This window comes from Silurus meridionalis, chromosome 24 (genome assembly GCF_014805685.1).
Source record: "Silurus meridionalis isolate SWU-2019-XX chromosome 24, ASM1480568v1, whole genome shotgun sequence".
NCBI lineage: Eukaryota > Metazoa > Chordata > Actinopteri > Siluriformes > Siluridae > Silurus > Silurus meridionalis.
The window spans coordinates 8,463,305-8,488,771 of NC_060907.1; the positions used below are offsets into that span (position 1 = coordinate 8,463,305).

Sequence of the window (25,467 nt, forward strand, 5' to 3'; positions counted from 1 at the left end):
CATGTTTGTTTATTTTTAAGCCGTGTAATGCATGTGTATTACTTGTATTCTTTTGCCTCCAAGCATTTAAATATTAAGTATCTACTATAAGTCAAAATGATGGTAAGTAGAACTTCCCTAGCTTTGGGAAGTACAGCAGATGAATTATAGTGAATAATGAAAAAAAAAAATATATGAGCATAACATTTGGTTACAGCTTTGAACTTTGGTTAAAAAAATAAAAACGTGGTGCTCAGGCCAACACTGTTAATAAACTCTATTAATCTCTCTAACTCCAATGTACTCCAGGGAAGTTATTTTTTCCTTTGCAGAGCAGAGGAAGTTCTACACAAGAAGTATGGAGATTAATTTGCAGAATGATCATTTATTAAGAACGATGATGGGGTGAGGATGGATGTCTATCGTTATGAATTATTTTTGCCTATACATCTCTATTAGTTAGAAATGCAATTATGAAATTGTTTAAATCTTTGGTAAATATTTAGATCCTGGTTACAAGCAGGCACCACACACACCATTCTGCAAAGCGATAAATGTGTATGCCGACGCCCAACCCAAAAACAAGTTTTACACCACAGTTTCAAAGACAAATAATAAAACTCCTTTTTATAATATTAACGTTCCTTATAGGGAAGGACAAATACCGTTACTGGAAGAACAGGTCAGGTCTAATGTCAGTGTGAACAGAACATTTTAATTCTTAATAGGCCGTAGACGGCTTCTAAGCGTGCTAGGTTTACATTCGCTCTCACTCACGCATATTCGCTTCATTTGCATACTGTTTTGCTTATGACAATCGACATTGTCACAAAGCAGCATTCCATAAATCCGATTGTAGATTTAGATCCCGCTATGTGTAATAATAACAACAGCTGTAATGCAACAGAATACTGAACTTAATGATACACCAGTGTGAGCTCATTTCCCAGAATAGGGCCAGAAGGGATTTTTTTTAGTAGTTAAAGGAGATTCTCCAGATGTCTTTTGGAGCAAGAGAGACTACACCATGTCTGTGATAATAGACAGGAACTCGCACACACACTCTCTTGCACTGGCAGTTATGCAGCAGGTCTGCCATACATATGAATTAGCCCTGCTGTCAGACTCTTCTTCTATTAATAAGAGAATTCTGACGGATCACAGCTTCGGACTTAACGACTCTGCACTCTACCTGTGCAACGATGTAAAAACCGGATCCACTGCTGTCTGGGCATCAGTGTGTGCATCTGCTGGCAGAACCTCAAACATCTTCTCCTAGTTCCCAATTACCACAAAGCACAACTAAGACAGGGCAAAAGCCTTACATAAATGTAACTTGGTCTTTGTTGAGCAGATGGTGCACCTGACTGACTGATAAAAAAAAAATAATTATAAAAACAGTTTTCAGATCAAAAAAAATGTATGAGCCCGAGATTTTAAAGTAGAGATTTTGAGAGTCTTTTGAAACACTTGGTTGTGAAATGCAGTGAGAGTGCAAAACAAATCTCCAACTGTGGTACCAACTGTGGCCTCATCTTCTTACACCCTGGCCTTGTGCTAGCTCTACTGCAAACCAGTATCCCTTACAAATAATTTTAGGATTCTTTTAAACTAATATTGTTAATCATGAACATGCATCTGCCAAGGCATACCTCTAGAAGTTTGCTTTTATACAGTATGAGACTGATGCTCAGAGAAGTTAAAGCTTTCTGATCCATCCTTCTATCAGTTGATAGATCCCTCAATTGAATGATCCATCTGTTATCCAACTAACACTATTCCATCCATCTATTCATGAATTGATTTATTCATCCAAACCTCTGATCCATCAATTCATTGGTTTATACAATCGACATCTATCCAATGGTCCATCTATACAGTCAATCAGTTGATCTTCCTATTCATCTATATATTGATCTATTCTTCAAACAATCTATCATGCATTGACTAATTATAGCTTGATATTTCCTCTATTCGATGGTCCACCCAAAGATTCATCCATTCGTTGTACTATTACAGCACAAGATGTGCTTTTCTGTAGCTTTTTTTTTGTTGTTGCTTTCTTTCTCCTACGCGTGCTGTGTCAACTCTAAGGTGTAATAAGTCATATCAAGACATTCAGGCAGACTTATCACCACCTACCTACTGTGAGAAGGCTGGATTCACAGCTAAAGCTGAATACAAGATGCCATCTGACTCTGATGCACAAATGAAAGCGCTGACATCTGTGTTTTATATCGTGTGAGATTTTTTTGTACATTGAATTAAGATGTTTAATCAATGGAGGCATGAAGGTTTATCGTTTTATTTTCCACCTGAATGTTTTGGCATTGCATTCACTGCGTGAAAATTATGATTCGATTGCTTAATAACATCTATTTAACACATCACAGTTTTACAGTATCGATACATGTGTTTATGCTTGGGATGTGCATTTCCATATCTGAGGTCAATTCTATTCGCACCTCAATAATATATATATATATATATATATATATATATATATATATATATATATATATATATATATATATATATAAAATTTTACTGATACAAATGTAAAGGTTAAAAATGATGCATCGTGATACAAATGCCAACTTCGTCCGATGCATCCGAAGCATTACATTGTTACCTTTTATGCCGATGCACCAATGGGAATCTATGAATTGTACCATCCCTGGTTTATGCTATAAAGACATGAGCAATTAAAGAAATGTATCTTTTAAATGTTTTGCTTCAAAACATTTTATGCGTTTTGCTTCTTTTTCCAGTTCAGTGATGTAGCCTTTTGTTGTGACTGGACTTTTGCCAATTTAGATAAGACTAATAAATTAAAGTAAAGATCTGACTAAGTGACGCGTGTGTGCATGTGTGTGTGTGTGTGTGTGTGTGTGTGTGTGTGTGTGTGTGTGTGTGTATGTGTGTGTGTGTGTGTGTGTGTGTGTGTGTGTGTGTGTGTGTTTGTGCAATTACTATTGCTTTAAAAAATGTTCCACACAGTCCAGCGTGTTGGCTTTTGCTTAAACCTTTAAATTTGTCATTTCAGGATTTATATCTTTTCATCCCTTTTTCTGGTTTCTTTCATTTTCCACTTCTGAATGAGACAACTTTTAAATTAAGGCTGTATTGCAGCTGTTACATGCCTACATGACCTAAATGTTTGCAATCCTATTTAAAGAAAAGGAAATAAAAAATCAGCAAATTAATCCTACTGTTTTATTGATTTCATTGCTTGTAATATGCACCAGAAGAGATACATCTACATGGTTGCCTGCTTACAGTTTACTTCGAAATTTGCTTGTCTGGTATCTTTTTAATCTTTGTTCATTGTTATGTTTAATACTATTTATATTTGTCTGCAAGCTTAAATCATGCTCTAACATTGCAACAGCCAATATCCTGTGCTATTCTTATCCACAACTGCCAGGAAAGAATCATTGAACAGTTATTATCACTGAAATTTCATTCCATGGTGTAAAATATTTTTTTTCTATTGTTGCTCTCGTTAGTTTGGTTCAAAAGCTGTGTTTCCTGCAGCCTGCCAAAATAAATTAACATAAACGATTTTTCTCACCGATATGCTTTTGCTCAGTGAGAGTTGATATAATGGTGTTAAGATCAACACTCATCTATCAAACGCCTCTGTGAGTTCTATCTATCTTTTGTTGAGCACATACTCACACTTCTTCAACTTTATTACTATTCACTCATTCGTCTTTCTTTTGACTGAGAGATTCTGTGGCCCAACTTCTCCTAGTGTTTTCAAGTGTTATAATCATTCATGGGAAGAAAACCATGGAGTTCCACACACACTCACTCTGAACTGTGAGTTTTCCACTGCCAGATTCTCTCAGCATGCAATCTTTCATTGCATAGATAAGGCTAAAAGACGTGACACAATTGTTTTCCCCACCAACATTAGAATTCAATTCAATTCATTTTTATTTGTATTGCGCTTTCAACAATGAACATTGTCTCAAAGCAGCTTTACACAGATAATTTGGTGATAATAATTAATAAGATGTTCTTTATAAGTGTAATTTTGTCCCTGATGAACGAGCCGGTGGCTACTGTGGCAAGTAAAAACTCTCCGAGATGGCATAAAGAAGAAACCTTGAGAGGAACCAGTCCAAACCTCAAGGAACCAACCTCCAATCGAAGATTGGGAAGATTCAAGGAGGGAACAGGGGCAGGAAAAGAGGTCACTGGAACCTCAGGAGCATGTTTAACTCGACCAAAAGAGAGAGAGAGATAGAGAGAGAGAAAAGAGGGGTGACAAAAAGAGAGGGATTATATATACACATAATGGATTATTATGTGTCCTTATTATTGTATGAAAGTTAAGGACACTGTGTAGTTGAGGACCCCAGCAAGACTCGCTATGGCAGCATAACTAAAAGGGTGAACCAGAAGGTAATACAGACATGAGGGATCTCTGGGAATCAGAGACGACCCATCACACCACCGTTAACAAACCTGAGTGAATGTGTGAGAGTGCAGGGATAACAGCATACAAATATCCAATTTCACCAAATACTTTATATCCATGATCTCTCCAGATCTGCTCCTTTACCTCAGAATAATCTAAAATACTTGATAAAAGACTTGACTAAATAAATATGTTTTCAGTCTTGAATTGAACACTGAGACTGTGTCTGATTCCCGAACACTGATTGAAAGGCTGTTCCATAACTGTGGGGCTTTATAAGAGAAAGATCTGCGCTCTTCTGTAGTCTTAATAGCCTGCACCTTTTGATCTAAGTAGGCGTGGAGGATCATATTGGTGCAAAAGTTCACTCAGATACTGCGGTGCGAGACCGTTAAGTGCTTTATACATCAGTAATAGTATTTTATAGTCAATGCGGGATTTAATTGGGAGCCAGTGTAGACTGATTAAAACAGGGGTGACGTGGTCATATTTTCTAGATCTAGTGAGGATTCTTGCTGCTGCATTCTGAACTAACTGAAGCTTATTTATGCACTGTACGTTTTTGTAATCTAGATTGTAATCTATCTGCATGTGGTCCTCGTAAAAGATCTTGCGTCTCATCCAAATTGAGCAGAAGAAAGTTATCAATTATCCACTGTCTAATGTCCTTGACACACTCCTCAACATTTTTAAGATGATCTTTTTATCTGGCTTTGCTGAAATATATACAGCGGTGTATTATCAGAATAACAATAGAAGCGAATACCATGTTTATGTATAATTTCACCCAGAGGAAGCATATATAAAGAGAAAAGCAGTGGGCCTAAGACTAATCCTTGCAGAACACCAAACTTTACCTCAGAGAGTGTGGAGGACTCACCATTTACCTCAACAAACGGATCAGTCAAATAAGACCTAAGACAGGAGAGAGCTGTTCCCTTTATTCCATCAACATTCTCAAGTCTAGCAAGCAGGAGATTATGATCAGTGGTGTCAAGAGCTGCACTAAGGTCGAGCAAAACAAGTAAAGAGACAAAACCCTGATCAGAGGCCAATAACAGGTCATTTACCACCTTAACTAGCGATGTCTCTGTACTATGATAAGGCCTAAATCCTGACTGAAACATTTTAAAAATGTTATTCCTAAGTAGATGCGAGCATAACTGCTGCTCTTCAACGTTTTCTAAAATCTTGGAGATAAAGGGGAGGTTTGATATTGGCCTGTAGTTGGATACCTGTCAAGGGTGAAGGTCAGGTTTCTTAACTAGGGGGTTGATAACTGCCAGTTTAAAGGATTTAGGTACATAAACAGTGCTAATGGAAGAGTTTATCAATATTAAAACAGGTTCAATTACCTCTAGAATTATTTGTTTGAAGAAACTTGTAGGCAAGGGATCGAAAAATGCAGGTTGTAGATTTCAAGTAATTCACATTGTCAGTCATGAATAATAACAATTCACTATTCTGGATACTTAGAAAAGACTGTTCTATTTTGCATCTATGCATTTCTAAAGGTTTGAGTTGGAATCTTAAAACAGATGTCTTAGAAGGCTAGAACCACTAACCACCCCAAAAAACTTGAAGGAAACTATTTAGAAAGATTTAGCACCTGTTATAGTATGGAGTTTTATATTTCTGAACATTTTGGGTTTCCTCCTAGTTTTTTTACCTTTTGAGACAAAGCTAAGTGGATGGTTATATAAAAAAGGACTGAGTGAATAAACTATTTGTGAGATGGAACCCTTTTTAATGAAGATTCAGCTATTACACAGTGAAGGAACGTGAGTGAGTGAGTGAGTGAGTGAGTGAGTGAGTGAGTGAGTGTAACAGAACCTTTCCTCGTTATTCACTGTTTTTCATCCAAAGAATTTCTGCTACAAATGTACCTAAAACTCCAGCAGCAAAAAAAAAAGCATCCATTAAGTTGACTTAAAGTTGAACTTTCTTTCAATTGTACTATTATTTAGAGATTAGAAGTGCAGTGATCAATAATGTCTCATTTGTGGCTAACGTCTAGACATTCCCAGTCTGGAAGAATTCCTTTGCAGTGCCTTTAATTCGATTTTGATACAGTTCCCAAATAGCTATATTTACTCAACCGGCTGATGTTGACCCAATGCCTTCTGTAACTTCAGCTGGTCCTCCTGAGGATTGCACCAGGGCCTCAGTCGCATGAAACGTGTTTTAGTATTGAATGACCTTCTCATCTGCCAGCATCCCTTTCTAAGTGAAATATATAAAAGCGGATTAATAGCAGTCATTCCTGGCCAATGTGATCTAAAACAGGCTAAATCTGTACGTGCGTCAGACTCTATTTCTGCATTATAGATATGGCTCCTTTATGAGATTTTTTCGAGCGGTTATATCCATAGGATGTAATTTATCACCAAGTCAGGGATCATCTATCTTGTGCTATTTAACATATCTAGAGGCTATAAAACATGCCTAGGCTTTTTATTGTAACACAATGACACATATCTGTAAAAGTTTTAAAGTTATACAACTGGCTAGTACTGAAATGGAAACTTCGAAGTGATTCATGTGGCATGATGCAGTGAGTGTTGAACTCAACTGATACATTCATCCAGCTAAGATTTAAAGCAGAGCTGCTGCGAGTCTTTCAATTAATCATGACTAAATAAAGACTGAGAGATTGGGGGGGAATTATTGCTTTTTGTGGGACATAATAATCTTTTAATGGGAACTAAGGAACAGATATTTTTACGCTCCACTTGTAAACTTGTTTTTTTTGCAGCAATTTATGACTTTTCACGTGTTGATTTGTCGTTTTGGTTACATTTTCCTCATTTTAGTTCATGTAAGTCAATTACTTTTATCATTTACGTTATAGTAGTCATGAAAAAGCTGTAGCTGTAGCCTCTTATTTCATGATGTTATTGCTTATGTTAGAAAAAAATCTGGTAAGAGGCTGAAGGCTTCACTGTGGTGGAAACCTTAATATTGCAAAGTGCTGACACTGGAGATTTCTTCCATGTTAAATTGATGTCTCCTCACATAAAAAAAGCTTCATTCTATTTGGAAGATTCTCTCTTTATTTGATTCTGTTTATTGTTCATCCTCGTTCAATTGCAATTCAATTCTCTGTAACTTATTTGTTCGATCACATAGTACAGCAAGTGCATAAACATACAGACGCTCCCCACCTTACGAACGAGTTACGTTCTGCACGATCGTTCGTACCATGAATTTGTTGTTCCAAGTTGTTCCTGTGTTCGTTATTGACTACGCATATCTCGTATGTAAGAGCTATAAATACTGGCAAATGAACAATAAAATATACTAAAACTGATCTAAATATTTAGAATACTGTATACAAAATTAAGTAATAAAAAAACAATTAAGTAATAAAAAAAGATACTAAATAATAAAAATAATTTAAAAAAATTCACTTAAAAAAATTAATTCGCTCTAGTCCAGCGTGCATCATGTAGACTCGTTACAGTTGACGACTAGCAAACGGCGGATTTCCTCCATTTTATTTTTCCCAACTCCAAACAAATTTCACTTTGAGGACAGATTTGTTCTTATCTGCGAAAGTTCGTAAAGTGGGGAGCATCTGTAAACCTAAAAATTAATCAGCTCCTGCTGCCCGATCAAATTCAGGAATTGGTGGTTACAATACTCTGTTATCAGTCTAAATAGAATGAAATTAACAAAATCATATATCAATTTTGTAAAATCACAGGAAACATATTATCTACAGCTTGATAAACGCTCCATTGACGTTTAGAAAACATCATTTGTCTCACACAAGGCTCTTCACGCACCACTGATATTGGACTTATATCTGTTAAAACATGATGCAAACTCCAATGTGGAATGTGTTCCAGTGTCGTTTCAGGTGAAGGCTGTGAACATTGTGAACAGTGGCCACTGGAACATTTCTTATTATTTTATCCAATAAAATAGTTAATAAGAACTGAGTCATAGGCTTTACGATACAACTCCTGCCACAATCTCAATACTCCAGTCCATATGTGCATGTTTCAGGGTAAATAACTGAACAAATAAGAAATAAAGGCTGTTCGAACACGTTGCTTGCTAGTCCATGACCTGTGTCCTTGACATGTGCGTTTTATCTTGAGCTGTTTAAGCTTTGAATATCTTTACTCTTTGTGTATCTTTATTTCACCTTATTCAGAAGGATGGTAGAGTTAATGCCAGAGCCGATGCCAGATCTACCTAGGATGTTATATTTATCCCTAGGGTGTGTTGGTGGAATCAAAATCACTGTGTATGTTAGAGGCAGCCAGAAAGAAAGAGAGACACCCTAAGCCACATACATATCTTTATTTTTCCAGAAATTTTTAAGAATCTTTTTCATTGACTAGATGAATGCTGTTCAAAGCATTTATCTCTCCTTGAAATATCCAAAGATCCTATAGTGTGTGTGTGTGTGTGTGTGTGTGTGTGTGTGTGTGTGTGTGTGTGTGTGTGTGCATTTTTAATTTTATTCGATTCTGAAGACAATGTCTTTGATCAATTGAGGCTGCAGCAGCTATTTTGAAATAATTCAAATCCGTCTTTTTTGATTTACCAGATTTGGACAGATTACATTGCACCGCGATTCATGGATAAATGGTCCATTAGCTATTTTTAGATCTTAGGTAAGGGACCACCTAAATCAGGCTGAGACAAAGAACAGAAAAGAAAGTAGGCTGCTGTTGAGCATCTCTGTTTGATTACAGTTGATTGATAAAGACAAGGTTTGACTTTCAGTCTTAATGAAATGAAATGAACACCACCCACATGCATCAAAGCACAGCTGTTATTTTGGGTCAGATTAAAATATATGGCTTCACAGTTTACAGATACAAATCACTTTAATACAGCTAGAGTGCAGAGAATGAAATAAGTAAAAAAAAAAAAAAAATCAAACATATACACACACACACAAACACACACACATATATGTATATATATATATATATATATATATATATATATATATATATATATATATATATATATATAAATGAGTACCGTATTTTTCGGACTATAAGCCCCTACTTTTTTCCCACGTTTTTAACCCTGCGGCTTAAACAACGAAGCGGCTTATTTATGTATTTTTCCTGGGTTTTTCTCGGTTTCGCAAACTTCAAGCCAAAAAACTGAACCCCATAACATTAGACCAATGAAATTTCCAAACGGAAACGAAAAAAACGCACCTCACCTGTGTTCTGAGCTGCACGGCATCGGGAGAAAAAAAAACGTTTTTTAAACGCACAACGATGCCAAAAGATAAACTCCCAAGAGAAATAGTTGTGAAAGGAAGGAGGAAGACAGAGAACAATGACTTTCTTGGTAGGCTACTGTTTAGATACAAGCCGTTGTAGCGCGTTGAGTCTGGGTGAAGGGAGAGCTCGCTAACTCCAGTTGCAACAGAAATCATATAAGCACAGACAGGTTTCCAAAACTCGTGCTTTTTATTTTTCTTGGCAACAGCGTTACGGGTTAGTCAAAGAAACTTAAAAATGAGCATCAGAAAATAATAAGGACATATTCTCGGTCTTGCACACATGCAGTAATACCGGAAAAATGCGGCGATGACTATTCCCAAAATACTGCTATGCTCCTAAAGGAAGCGCAACATATTTCACCCGTTACACTGTGTAACAGACACTGTCTTTCGTTAAAGCCTGTGTAAAGTTCATTAGTTTCAGTGTAGACAGCTGCAGCTTATTTATGTTTAAAATAAAAATCTTTGTCAAATTCGGTGCGGCTTATGCGGCTTATATATGGGTGCGCTTTATAGTCCGGAAATTCCAGTATATCCTGTTATGGAATAAATTTGTTGCCAGTCAGACGCCTCTCTGATGGTACTGCATAATGGCTGACTGTATTTCTCATCACTGAGGACACCATTAATTCTCACTAATTCACCAAATTAACTAACAGGAAGGCAGCCCTATATGTCAAGGAAACTCCACCATTCTTCACTATTGCCTGTAGACACTCGTTATTGTACTGCTCTTCACCCTTTCGGTGAACAACTTTCCTCCTACTGCCAGATTTTTTACATTTTGATTGTTATATAAGCCTCTAACTATTTTAAATTTGGAGCGCCTCTTCCCTTTTTCTGCTCCCCAGTTCTTATTTTTTTTGTGCATAGTCAAGTCACTTAGCCTTGTTTCAATGTCATGGGTATGGTTTTTCGGCTGCAATTCTTCCATAAAGGCCACTTCTGACTAGAATTCTCTGGGTCTCACTGGTTTCTGCCAGTTTTGTGCTGATGGCACTGCTGGACATTTTCTGATGTTAAAGGGAAGTAAGAATAATGTGTCTTTTATCTGCTGCATTAAGTGTCCTTGGCAGTCCTCAGCATTGCCTATTTCTTTGTGCTTTTCAAAATAGCTTGAATTGCACATCTTGAAACCCCAGTCTGCTTTGAAATCTTTGCCTGGGCGAGACCTTGCTGATGCAGTATAACTGCCCTGTGTCTTGCTTGTTTGTGTATGACCTAAGAATAAAACACATCCTCACGTTTTTGGATGTTCCTCATCCAGATTTAAGCTGCACAGCTGTTTATGTTTTAGTTAATGACTGTCATTAGCATCTGCTCGGAATGATTGGTTAATCATACTGTACACCTGTCTCTGATTCTACAAAATCCCTGACTTTCTGCAAGTGTACAAATGTGCAAGTGTAAGAATTGAAAGGCAAAGGGTGGCCACACCAAATATAGATTTGATTGAGTTTTTTTCTTCAGTTTGCTCACTTTGCATTTTGTAATTAGGTCATTTTTGAAAAATTTCCACATGGATGTTTTAATTTCCAGATATGTGTATGTTGCAGATTTTGGTGCTTGATTTGAGACTTGAAACAAATGTTTAGTGATTAAAAACTTTTATTTTTGTATTTTTAAATGTTAGTGTTTATTTATTGGAGTACATGAATTCTATATTTTTAATATATATATATATATATATATATATATATATATATATATATATATATATATATATATATATATATATATATATATATATATATATATATATATATATATATATATATATATATATATAAAGATAATACAGTTTATATATAGAAAATATAAACAGTGACATGGAAGCGTGTAGCACAGACTATATAGTCTTCTTCTAAGTTTTCTTTCAATTTGTCAAACATTTTTTACCACTTAATAAAACAAAAAACAGTAAATAAAGTACTTTATTTTACATCATATTGGTAAACAATAAACATTTTAAATAATAATTATATAAATCAATAAAATAATTAATAAAAATGTGAAATGAAACAACAAAATTAACAAACTTTTAGAGAGCACATTGCCTGTGTAGCATTATATCCGGTTGAACTCACAGTGTATGCAAAAAAAAGGTACCACTTTACAAACGCAGCATCTCAGATGACTGACAGAACAGAAAAGTCTTTTTAGTGCAAAGGTAGCGTTTATGCATCACCGTGACCTTTTCCTTTTCCAAAGGTTCTTATGACGCACTGTCTCGACACCCTGTGATGAAGCAGAGGGTTTGTTTATGTTTTTCTCCACCCATGTGCTCATTTTGTGCACCTTTATAACACACTCCTATTGCTAAAATTCCAATCAGATGCGTCACAGTTGCCTGGATACTGATATTACGCTGGTCCTGGCACCGCTGTCATTCCATTTAAAGGCAACCAGGTAGAGGTGAGGCATAATCAAGATTTTTTCAAGACTTAAAGTGCAAATAATTACACTTCATTATAGAGGATTCCAGTGCTAATGTATTGTGCAGGGACTTATCTGGCTTGTCAGAGCAATTGTAGAATTGCAAACAACCAGCTAACTATTTCATCCTGATCGGTGTTAATATTACTGTGCAGAAGGAATGCATAAAAATGGCTTTCTGGCAAACGAGGAAACCGAATTCCCAACTTGCTAGTCATTACCATGGAACTATCGCTGCGGTGTTCATGTTGGACCGCCATGACCTTTAAATAAAGTCGAAGCGGGAGAAAGTTTGTCATCACACTTAACATCAGCCTCATCCATCAGGCTTGTTTATGTCCGTTCTTTAGAACCGCCTCGAATCGATCGTCCTCGCTCTGGCTTAACGCTCCACAAAGTAGTATTAATGAGACGAGGTCAGGGCATGATGAGGTCTCCAGACACCATCACACACTCTCCTAATCACACTAGCTCTTCTCTTTTATTTATACGCTCCTGTAATGACATGTAAACCGCCCTCATAGACATTATTGTAATTGTTATAACTCACACATGCTCCAGATGTGATGTGAACTTCATATTACTGCCAGAAGTGTAGGTGTGTTGCTAATAGGATGTTGGTTACAATTAACTACATTAGCTTTCCCTAGCTTCAATTGTACTTCTGGAAAAATTGAAATTTCTTGGATAATAATGTGGAGTCTGGGGAAATCCTTTCACATGATGAAATCTTTTGACATTTTCTACTATATACTGAACTGATTTCTTCCTGAACTGACTATGTTTTGTCTTTTGTGTCTGTTTCAACCATAAGTAATGTTACAAAAAAAGTGAAAAGAATTCCTTATGGTATTCCAGTATTTGATTATAATGCATATTAATTAGGTTTTTATATGACAAATACACTGACATTCACTAATATATGCAAACTTAAATTGTTGTAACACCTGCTTCGTTAGCTCCTTGCTGGATGTGACCCATTCTTATGACTTTTTTGCCAGACTACCATATATAGGCAAATTACCGCTCCATTTGATTTGAAAATGTAGAAAATATAATATACAGACAAGAAAGTTCTTATAAGTGCTCATGTGTCCCAACAATTTCCTTATCATCAGGTTATAGGGTTTTAATCTGCCACTCTTGGACTTTAGTCCAAGTGAGAAATGTTGGCATTACTGCATTACTTTTCACTGCCCATTATTACACTGCTATCTAACATAGCCTGAGCAGCAGTTTAATATGCTTCCAGTGCATCGGATGAAGGAACCCTCCATGGTAACCTAGGTAGAACTTGTTATTGTGTGGAAATATGCAGTGAGTACAATTTGGAGCAAATGGGGTAAGGCAATGTAAACCTGTACAGCCAAGAAAAACCTGTACAGCTCGTTAACTATCTGTTAGCACTATAACAGATCAAAGAACAGCAACATTCCCTAATTAGATACAAGTGTTTGAAGGGAGGGACCTGTGATTTGTTTGTTTGTTTAAAGCATGAATATGAACAGAAGTAAATTATTAATAATAGCAATATTATGCACCAGATTGAATCCAGATAAACAGTATCATTTGTTTTAATGGGAATACATGAGAATTGATTAAAATGTTTTATCTTGCCATTTAACCTCATGAAAAAGAACCTACAATTTCTGGATAGCTAGCTAAATTTAGAAATGTAAGCTGCTGTCAGATCACATCCAGTTGGAAACTCCAGGTCGCAACAACCACTGTCCTGTTCTCAATCAGTAGCTGGGAGATGCAGAGAGGGTGAGTGTGAATGTGTGGGATTTTTGTGAATTTGTTGCTGCCATATTTGGAGCCTGCATTGTTCGTTGGTATCTGGAGTTCCCAAATGGCTGTGAATGATATCAGATTCTGAGTCCTATTTATGAATTGTTATTCCCAGTGATTTATTTAACAGCAGCCACAATGGTCAAGAACATCATAATAATGATAATAATAATAATAATAATAATAATAATTATTATTATTATTAAAAGGAAAAAAATGATTATAATAAACAATATTGAATCAGAGGGACCGAGTTGGGAAGGATGTGCAGCAAGTTAGAGCACTAAAGGGTGCAAATGGAAATGTGTTGACTAGCGAGGAGAGTGTGTTGAGAAGATGGAGGGAGTATTTTGAGCAGTTGATGAAGAAGGTTGGATGATGTGGAAATGGTGAAGCAGGATGTGGATAGGATTAGTAAGGAGGAAGTGAGAGCAGCAATTAAGAGGATAAAGATTGAAAAGTGGGTAGGATCAGATGACATACCAGTAGAAGCACGGAGTTGTTTAGGAGCCTGACAGATGCTGTGAACAACAGTGAGCAACAGTATGGTTTCATGCTGAGGAAGAGCACCACAAATGCATTATTTGCTTGGAGAATGTTGATGGAGAAGTATAGAGAAGGTCAGAAGGAGTTGCCTTGCGTACGACAGGGTGCCAAGAGAGGAGTTGTGGTATTGTATAAGAAAGTCAGGTGTGTCAGAGAAGTATGTGAGGGTGACATGTATGAGGAGAGTGTGACTGCAGCGAAGTGTGCAGTAGGAACGACAGACTGGTTCAAGGTGGAGGTTGGACTGCATCAAGGATCGGCTCTAAGCCCTTTTCTGTTTCCAAAACACAACTCTGTTGTGCAGAGGAGGTTCATTGGGGTATATTGGTAGGAGAATGCTGAGGATGGAGCTACCAGGAAGGAGGAAAAGAGGAAGACCAAAGAGGAGGTTTATGGATGTGGTGAGGGAAGACATGCAGGTAGTTGGATTGAATAATGGGAGAAGCTAAAAGAAGAAGAAGAAGAAGAAGAAGAAGAAGAGGAAGATCAATAATGAATCTGAGACAAAACTAATTTAACCAAGCAGAAAAAATTATATATTAAACTTATTTGTATGCATTTTAAGCTGTATATTTTCTTAGATAATATCTGCCATGAATATTTTTATTTATATATTACATTTAAATAATAAATCATTAATATATTATGCAAAACCTTTGACTAAATTTTATATATTTGTATCCATATGATTAATAATAATAATGCCGATTTTACTTTATTCAGGACTTTGTGTCAGTCACTACTTAGATTTACTAGGGAGTCATATTGGTAATTAAATCACAGGATGCAGTTTTATATTTAAAATATTACGTCAGAGAACTAAACAAAAACCTGACAGGCTCCCTGCTCACTTAGATTACTGGTGTTGAAAAAATTGCTGATTTGTTTAGTTTTTTTGAGTACATTCCTTGTTTGTTTTTTTTTTAATTTAGACACTTTAAAACTGGTATGTGTACATGGCATGTGTAAATCATCTCTGTTTCTAGTTAGGATGCGGCGCTCTCACCGCTGCGGCCCGGGTTCGATCCCCGGTCAGGGAAGCAACCCCAGCCATTAGTGCCAGCCCCAGCCCGGATAAATGGGGAGGGTTGCATTAGGAAGGGCATCCAGTGTAAAAACATGCGCCAAATCGAACATGCGGATGGTCCGCTGTGGCGACCCCTAATGGGAGAAGCCGAAAGAAAGTTTTAGAAAGCCAGGGTTAGGAAGTAGCTTATGTAAAATGCACATGCTATGTTGGTAATATATTTACTGTATATATTACATGTTAAAGTGTAACTGTGTATAATAGGCAGAGAGACTAGTTTTCTCAGAACAGCACATATGTCTTGTAATTTTGTCCTTAAGGACGAAGAATAATCAAATCTGGCCTAGTCTTCATAGAGACAACAAGCTATTGACACTAGTCTTTAGAAATGTTTAAAATACCAGATGGCCGATTTAAATATTAAAATTAACAAAGATACTTGCATCCTTTCCGCGTTTGAAGTCCTCCTGCAGCAATATTTTCTTTCTCTTTCTCACCTAGCCACTCATATTTCTCAGAATATCACAAGAGTCTTGCACACTTACTTACTATTTCGGTTTTTTTCCTCCTGAAGCCATCAGACCTCCAGCTGTTTTTTTCCCCATCTCTCTCTCCAACTCGCTTTCTGAGCCACCGAGAAATATCATTAGAAGGGTGACGCAGGCCGTCCATCTGCTTTTCTTTAATTATGGTTTGTCACGTAAGGGAATTGGATCGGGGGGGAGTGAGAGGGAGGGCGTGAGGAGCACTGCTTGACTTGCAGAAATGCAGAAGCCAAAATTAAAAAGCAAAAATAAAAGAAGAGAAATTTGGGGAAGCATTTTGGAGGCTGTTTTCACACGATAAACAATGAAGAGTTGTTGTATTGTGCCATTAAAATGGAACAGCAAAGAAGAGTTGGCCAGGCATTATGTATGAAAGTTCAGGGTAGTCGCTTATCTTAAGACAAGGTAGTCTTGATTATTGATTCTATCAGGATTAATCTTTTCCTGGTATGTTCTCAGCTTGTTGTTTGAGTTGTTGCCAAGTAGTGCACTAGGACAAACGTAGTACATATGTGTCATCTGTCAGCATTCTTTTGTGATGAAACACTGGATTCAGTGGGACAAACCTGTACATTATTTTATAACCCCAGACACACACACACACACACACATGTTTGTAAATACACGTGGCTATATCATTGAGTAAACTGTACCTTTTCGGCCCTTTTCAACCCTTCTAGCATGTTTTGCTTCTATGCACCATAAAGTATTAACATAACCCTGCAAAGCAGCACAATTAGCAAAGATTCATGTTCCTATGTGAGTTTCATGCGTTCTTGATGTTGTTTCACTGCTTTTATGATTCAGCATCCAAATGTGTTGGTTAATTACTTTTATTTTAGTAAAAATTGCTGATATGCATATTGTACACAAACTAATTAGCACTTACTTGCTAATCAAATAAGCTTTCCTCATGCAAAATATATGTACGTTTTTCAAGAAAAAATTATAAATTTAACTGACTTTTTTGTTTTTGAATTTATGAGGCTGTTGAACAAGCAGGTACCATCACGTCTAATTTCTAGCTGTTTTTGTTTACACGAGCCAACTACTGTGTGCTTAAGTGAGATTAGCATATGAAGCTAACTTGTTCATCTAATATGAATTCATCTCAGTCATATGAAAGCATAGAACAGATCTTATCGTATGCCATCTCTCTCCTAACTCCAGAGTGGGTGTAGAAATGTTTCTGTGCTTCAAAGTGCCTAGGGTAGAATGACAAGTTAGTAGTGGTGATGTTTCTGGCAGCCTGCCCACACACACTTGGCTGTATTGTAAGTTATGTCCTTTTCTTTCTTTTTCTTTCTTTCTTTCTTTCTTTCTTTCTTTCTTTCTTTCTTTCTTTCTTTCTTTCTTTCTTTCTTTCTTTCTTTTTCTAGGGCACATATTTATTTGGACATCTTTCTGTACAGTGATTCTTGTTAACAGAAAACCTAAATTTTAGATTTTAATGTTATTCTTGCTAGTAGTTTGGGATGAAGAACATTAAGCTTTTTTTAGGTTTATGTGCCATTTCCATGTCTAGCAGTAGTAAGTAATTTATAATTGTCTTATAATTTAATTCAAGCTGATATCCATTCATCCATCTAGATAGATAGATTAAATTATATTTTTTTTATTGGCAAGTGGAATCCTTTTACAATGATAATCAGCAGCTTAATTAATAACATGACTGCAACTCTGCTCGTATTTTTTGACTGATTAAGAATAAAAAATCGATTCCAACGCTTGTTTTGGTGAACCGATGGAGAACATTAACATCAGAAGGCCACTACAGTCCTAAAGGAGGACTTTTCTCAATAATGCTAATGAAGCAGGCTATAACAAAGGTTAATAGGGACCAATTGGTGTGGTTCTATTTTCTTTACACTTTCCCAGCCGACTCGTTAACAGGCTTCCAGCCAGGGTGCAGATGGCAAATGCGAGCTTGTTGATACCCTCTTTAATGGATCAATTGCAGAGCTAATGGTCTTGGTTCTGTTTGCTGATGTGCCTGTGTGGAATTTAAGCCTGTTGGTTTGCAGCAATTGTAACCACAAGTGAGTAATTGTGAATAGTAGTAGCACTTGTTTGAATGCTGAAGACTTTTTTACACAAAGTCTTCAGTAATGACTTGCATTCATCTTTTAAAGCCACTTTATATTGGTCCTGGCTCGATGATTTTAGTTCCTGTTTTGGTCCAGTTTTCATCCTTTTTCTGTCATTGGTTCTCTGTCACTAGTTTCCACCAGTTAGTTAGCTTATTTATACTTTATGTGGTTGCAATGCCTTGTTGTCTTGTTATTGCCTTAAAATGAGTCACTTTGCTTTTCTAAATTGATATGCAATTGGCACAAGTTTGTTATCATATCCATGGATGATGACATGTAGTAGACTGTCCTGAATACAAATACCAAAAGCACAGATAACTATTTCCACACAGTAGTCATTTTTGTGTCAAAAGAATGTTTTTAAAGTTTAAAGTTTATTTTTTCAAACCTCCCAAAAATGTTATGGCTGGTAGCTTGTAAATAAGTCTGTGATTGGGTCTATCGATGATGGCTGGCAATGACTTACCATTTCATCAATGGTGTATTATAACTTTATATCCAGTGTTTCCAGGTTTTCCTCCAGATTCATCATGTCTCAGACCTGTAAAAAAAACCATCACAATGACAAAACTTTCAAAACAGTGAAGTGTCCATGTTACTATTTTAGTCCCAATATAACACACAGTATAGCACATGGACCGCTTTTACAGACATAAGCCACAGTGTTAAAAAAAAATAATTTCACGGGGGGGGGTTATTTTCGGTTCAGCACCACGGACAGGTCACAGCTGTCACTTGGACTGGCACTTTACTTACAATTCAGGACACTACAAAAAACTTGTATCTTTTTTTGCACTCCAACAGATTTCAGATACAATTATACTGATGTGATAAATTGGTGAATTTGAGCAGAGCTTCTCACACTGATGTCTCTAATGTACCGGCATGGCACGAGAGATTGGTAGGCTCCAGTGTGTTAGAGAAAATAGCAGTAGATTGTCTGTAGTCTATTACTCTGTCTGCCTCTGTACTTAGCTTACAATCCAGATATGCACCCTGAAATACAGCAAGGTGTACAGCTATGCTATGAATAGGTAAGACTAAGTGTGTTTTTCATACTTGTTAGTCAGTGTGCCAGTTTGTTCTCTCTTTGGTTTTAGAAAGTATTTAAAATATAATTAATGGAACAAAAATAGTTAAAATGCTCTCATTTATTAGTCAATGGTGATGGAACCCTGAGGGAGCACAGAGTGTGTGATTACAGATTATAGATAATTATAGTTCACATGAATTATTATGTTCACAACTTATTTTGGCAGCTCACATCTACAAAAGAAATACATGGTATGTTTGGTCCACTTGGGTTATGGTTTGAATACATTTTTCACCCGCACTTACTTCACTTAAACAAGAGAGACAATTTTGCTCAAGAGATTTGGTTATTATTTAATTTCAAATCTGATATAATGATATTGATTTATGTCTAAAATATGACACAAACACGTCAAGTCAGAAATCATGTTTTTGAGGGTTTTCTCTCTGCTCTTGGGTTACTTTCAGGTTCATTTGCTGTACTTTGGCTGGTTCAGCTTGTTAGGTATTTGTGGGTGATTCGTTGGGTGTTTTAATTATTATTATTTGTAAACACCTTCAAACAAAGCTGCTTCCAAGCAAGTTGCAGGTTCCAGTTGAAGAGAAAAACCTTTTCCATTTTGTAATACTGGCATTCCTTTAAACACACAAGCTTTCAGTCAGTAGCACCACAATCACCGGCTTTTGTCACAGTGCAGCTAAATGGTATAATTGGCTTAAGGGAAAGTTTTAAATACAGTACAGTCCATCTGGAGAGTATTCACAGTGCCAAATTGGATTACATTTACTACATTTACATTTACATTTTTCTCAAAATTCTACAAACAATACCCAAAAATGACACAATGAAAGAAGTTTGTTTAGAATCTTTGTAAATTCATTACAAAAAAAAAAAACGAAACATATCACTGAGGTCCAGAGCACTCTGGAGCAGGTTTTCATCAATGATGTCTCTGTACAGTTCCTGCCACTGAAAAACATCCCCACAGCATGATGCTGCCACCACCATGCTTCACTGTAGGGATGGTATCAGCCAGGTGATGTGCGGTGCCTAGTTTCCTCCAGATATGGTGCTAGGCATTAGGGCAAAAAGGTTAAACCTTCGTTTATCATGGTCTGAAAGTCCTTCAATTGCCTTTTTGCAAACTCCAGGTGAGCTGTCATTTGCCTTTTTACTGAGGAATGGCTTCTGTCTGGCCACTCTGCTATACAGATTGGAGCTGGAGCTCTTTTAGAGTGACCATTGGGTTCTTGATCACCTCCCTGACTAAGGCTCTTCTCTCCTGATCGTTTAGTTTGGCTGGGCGGCTCGCTTGAGTTCTAGTGGTTTCAATCTTCTTCCATTTATGGATAATGGAGGCCACTGTGCTCATTGGGACTTTAATGATGCAGATATTTTTCTCTCCCATCCCCAGATCTGTGCCCCGAAACAATCCTGTCTCGGAGGTCTACAGACAATTTCTTGGACTTCATGGCTTGGTTTGTGCTCTGACATGCACTGTTAACTGTGAGACCTTATATAAACAGGTGTGTGCCTTTCCAAATCGTATCCAATCAACTAAAATTAGAGGTGGACTCCAATGAAGTTATAGAAACATCTCAAGGATAATCAGTGGAAATGGTTCAATTTTGGCAAAGGCTGTGAATACTTATGTACATGTAATTTTTTTTTTTTTCCTTTTTAAATTTTTAATGAATTAGCAAAGATTTCCAACAAACGTATTTCACTCTGTCATTATGGGGTATCATTTGTAGAATTTTGAGCAAAATAATTAATTAAATCCATTTCAGAATAAGGCTGTAACAACAAAATGTGGAAAAAGTAATGCGCTGTGAATACTTTTCCGGATGCACTATATTTTGCCGCTGACAGAATGGTGAGATGTGGTGTATGGCTGCTAATTGCTTGTCCTTGGTTTAAAGGAAAAGCCTTTGATTATGTCGAGTGCCACCCTTTCAGCATCTCTGTTTGGGCAAAGCCACGTGATGTATTTTCCGCAGGCCACGTTTGAAAGGTTAAGAGCCTGTCACGCAGCAACAAAGGTCAAGGTACTCTGTGTACGACCAGGTGTCAGCTATCAGGAGAGGAACTAACACGTGAGCACAACAAAATCACATAGGTTTGACTGTGTAATTAGTCAAGCTTGATAGATGGCACACGGTCTCATAACCTACACGTGTTTTTCTTTTCTTTTTTTCCCAACTCAGTTTTGTTTTTTTGAAAAGTTTAATGTACTTCTTTAACAACTTCATGAACTAGTGTAATGTGTTCCAGCTGTGGTTTCCAGCCCTGACGAGTGCTAAACATGTCCCCTATGTGTAGATCCAGCCTTTAACTGTCCATTTTTAAGAATACAAAAGCCCTCAGTGTGAGAACTGTTGCTCACTCTGCCCTGCAGCAGTTATCCCTGAAGCACAACTGGGACTCAGATGGTTTGTGCAGGCGAGCAAAGCTGTCACATCCAGGTCAAGGTCACAAAGGGTTTAGTCACCCCTTGAGTGCCCACCACTTTCACACGCGCTGCTGGAGCCCTGAATGTGACCCTTCGATCTGTTCTTAAATCCCCCCACCGCATTCACAAGCCTGTAAACGACAACATGTTCTCATTCGCCGTAGAGAAGAATCACATGGGCCATCATGCTGCCAACACAGCTGTGGAAGGTCACGGTGTTAGCGGAAGCTAAAACTCAGCTGGCTTAGATTAGGCAACATAAAAAAAAAAAAACAGTCTTATATGGCTGGCACACCAGAAAAAACAAGATAAAGGGAATATTTATTATTATGGTGTGTTTTTTTTGCCATTATTACAGGATTCTGGTTTATTATGGATCAGATCCAAGTGCAGCGTTTCGTCTGTTTTTGTCTGGTCTAGTGTTTGACAGGCTCCATGTAAACACCCTGTTGTTGGGAGATTGCAGGTTAAAACCCCAAAGATGTCACAGCGAGAGAGCATAATTATCCTACTCTGTTGGTGGGAAGGATGGCATTTCCCTCCCCCAGTCTCTAAGAGCAATGCCAGCTAATTGCGGATGTCTATTAACTTATGTATACAAAATAGCACAGATAGTGCTCTCTTCCTACGCCGATGCTCGAGCAGCATTTGAATACGACGTTGTGCTTATCATGCAGTGTCCAATGAAGTACATCTTGCTTTGAATTTGTCCAACTAGATTGGTAGCTGTTGTGCACTCGAGAAAATGAACTCGGCTAATGAGAACCCACTGTGTTTCATATTTCTGTGGATGCATTATAAAGGCATGAATAAAAATAATTTTAAAAACCCGATGCCAGCTCACACCTAGTTTCCTGCCTCAAGAAACTGCAGTCAAGAAATAGTTTACAACAGTTTACAGTTTTTTTTAATGCATATCTGTAATGCATTAAATAGGAAGGATTTAAAAATGGCAATATCCATGTAAGAAGATATATCGGATCATAAGCAGAGGTGGGAAGTAATGAAGTGCAAATACTTTGTTACTGTACTTAAGTAGATTTTTCTGCTATCAGTACTTTATTTCACTTTCATTCATAAAATTTGTTACACAAATATCAGTACTTTTTACTTTTTACATTTTCAAACCAGACTTATTACTTTAGTTTTAATCTATTTGGTGACATGATCAATATTTTCCGTTTTTAGCCCATCAACATATTTCTTGTCATTGTGCGGCTTTTTCAACCTTCCACTGGGGTATAATTTCCTGGCTCTTACACACCACAGACATAGGGCTAGTTTACGAAGCTTCAGCTCCAGCATGACAATGCTCCTGTGCACAAAGTCAACTCTATGAAGATATGCTTTACATAGTTTGATTGGATGGCCATAGAGCTCTGACCTCAACCCTATTGAATACCATTTGGCTGAATTGGACTGAATACTGCAGCCCAGGCCTCCTTCATCACTCCTTCACCCTACATCAGTACCTGACATCCTTGTGGCTGAATTAGTACAAATATCTATCTATCTATCTATCTATCTATCTATCTATCTATCTATCTATCTATCTATCTATCTATCTATCTATCTATCTATCTATCTATCTATCTATCTATCCATCCATCCATCCATCCATCCATCCATCCATCCATCCATCCATCCATCCATCCATCCATCCATCCATCCATCCATCCATCCATCCATCCATCCATCCATCCATCCCATCCCATCCATTGCATATCTGTAAGAACATTATTCTGTCAGGTTTCATGAATCGTGAGTTGTATACCAGTTTTAACAAAAAAAAGCTGTGTGGAATTTAAGATCAAATCGGACCATATAAGCATTTTACAAATAAGGACAAAAAACTTGGAACTTTTGACCTGTGAGCTAATGCAAAACAAGTGGGCAGGACTTTGGTCTCTGATCAGTAGTATAATAGAGGGGCAGTTTATTTCTTACTGTTTTCCGCACACTATGGTAGACAACTACTTGTTGAAAACTTTTTTGCCCCCTGCCTCGCCTGCTAGCAATCTAAGAAAATCAGAGCAAAGGGAAAAAATCCATGTCTGGGTGGGACAGGATATTATGAATCAAATAGAATAGCAGTGGTATAGAGTTTTATTTTAATAAAGGGAACAATTTAATGGGGAAGATTGGCAAATATTTGCCTTCAAACCATTGTGTCTAAAGGAGGCCTTTGCAGTTGATCATTCGCAGATGTCCGGCCTTTCTTATGTGAGGGTCAGCAATTTACATCTCTAACCTCACATTTCAGACAGCCTGCAGCGGTTTCCTCCCGGCAGGATTTCAGATTAGCGTAACGGAAAACGAAGGTTGCAACATTTGAAAGGTCATAGTATGCATGCATCTCTTTCCAGAGGACAATTTGTGGCTGGAAGTTTGTTATGAGATTTTTGCATGATGTTAATCATGTCAGGAATCTGAGGTATGGTGAGCTAATTTAGTAAGTTAAAGGACAACGAGGCTGAACCGGGTTTAGCGGCAAATCGATAAATACAGCCATTACCCGCGTTTATCCCCCAAGGAAACGTTTTGTTTGTTTTACTATTCCATTGACGGACTCATTTATCTTGCAAAATAAATGCGGCCATTATTAAGCTGTAATTGCATTTTTCTCTGACTGCTGCAACTTTATCACTTTCCTCTTGCTCTTTGTTGCATTAATTGGTTGATTCAGGCATGCGTTTCATTACACAGCAATTTTCTACATAAAATAACGAAATATAAATAAATAAAAGGCCAACTGATTAATACAATTTTGTGTTTGTACTTGTGTTTCTTGACCTTTGTATGTTTCTTTGTTTGTTTTCTTTTGAACAGGTTTGTGTTGGTGTTTGGCTGCTTGGTGCTGTCAGTGTTCTCGACCATTCCTGATAATCAAGAATTGCTGTCACGTGCTCTGTTTATACTGGTAAGTTTTGTGTATTGAAATTTTTTTATATGTTGCGGAGAGACTCCTAAAGTTTCTATGTGGAACCTGCAAACAGAATGTTTGGTTAGAGAACATGAGCACTTATTTTTCTATAGTAACTTTACAACTATGACTACAGTTATGAGTTACCAAACATAATGGAGTTTTCACAGAACGACACAGAACACGATTCGCAAACATTTCTTATTGATTACTTGCTTAAAATGAGAACAAAGGGCAGAGTAAAAACATACAACTGCTGCTTAGTTGATTTGCTCACTGATTTAAATATTAGAACAACTATGAAATCTAAAGAAAACAGCAGTGTTTGAAATGTATACTGTCAAGTTCCCTTTCCCAATTTGATTTAAGATTCAACAAATATGTAAATATGAAAACAATCCACATGCACTTTTAATCAACTGCATGAAATACCACACCTCTACCCCAAAAAACAACCTTTTTTTCTATGGGATCATAAACCCATGTTACATGTAGACTATTTTATATGCACTAAAGGGTGCAATCTTTTCCACAAAGGCCCAGTGTGGATGCGGGTTGGTTGGAATAAAAACCTACACCCAACCTTTGTGGAAAGGATTGTACACCCCTGATATTACATCATGAAGGGTTTTTATTGGTGGATTCTTAGATCCTGCCAACAGTATGTTTTCTGATTAGTCAGGATTCCAAGGAGAACCCCACAGGAACCTCTGCTCATGAACCACTCTCTTTATAGGAGTGGAAGACACATTCAGTGCATAGATAAGGGTGACGAATTAAAGGAAAACATTTGGTGGGCATCTTTGCGTCACATGACTGCAAAACATCAAAATGAATCAAAATGAAGTGTCAAACGATGTTAGGGGATTTGTTCTGTTACACAGGGTAAACAAAAAGAACATATCGCTCTTATACATTACGTAAATACATCCAGAGGGACGTGTGGCAAAGCGTGA

General features: G+C 37.1%; 1 protein-coding gene across 2 annotated transcripts in view; it reads left to right on the forward strand.

Moving 5' to 3' along the window:
• Positions 1-25,467, forward strand: part of kcnq5b (potassium voltage-gated channel, KQT-like subfamily, member 5b) — a 104,025-nt gene that overhangs the window by 50,732 nt on the left and 27,826 nt on the right. For both annotated transcript variants that reach the window (XM_046837231.1, XM_046837230.1), the window contains exon 2: positions 24,418-24,508. In XM_046837231.1, coding sequence (XP_046693187.1) covers positions 24,418-24,508 — 91 coding nt within the window. The remainder of the gene's footprint in view (positions 1-24,417; positions 24,509-25,467) is intronic.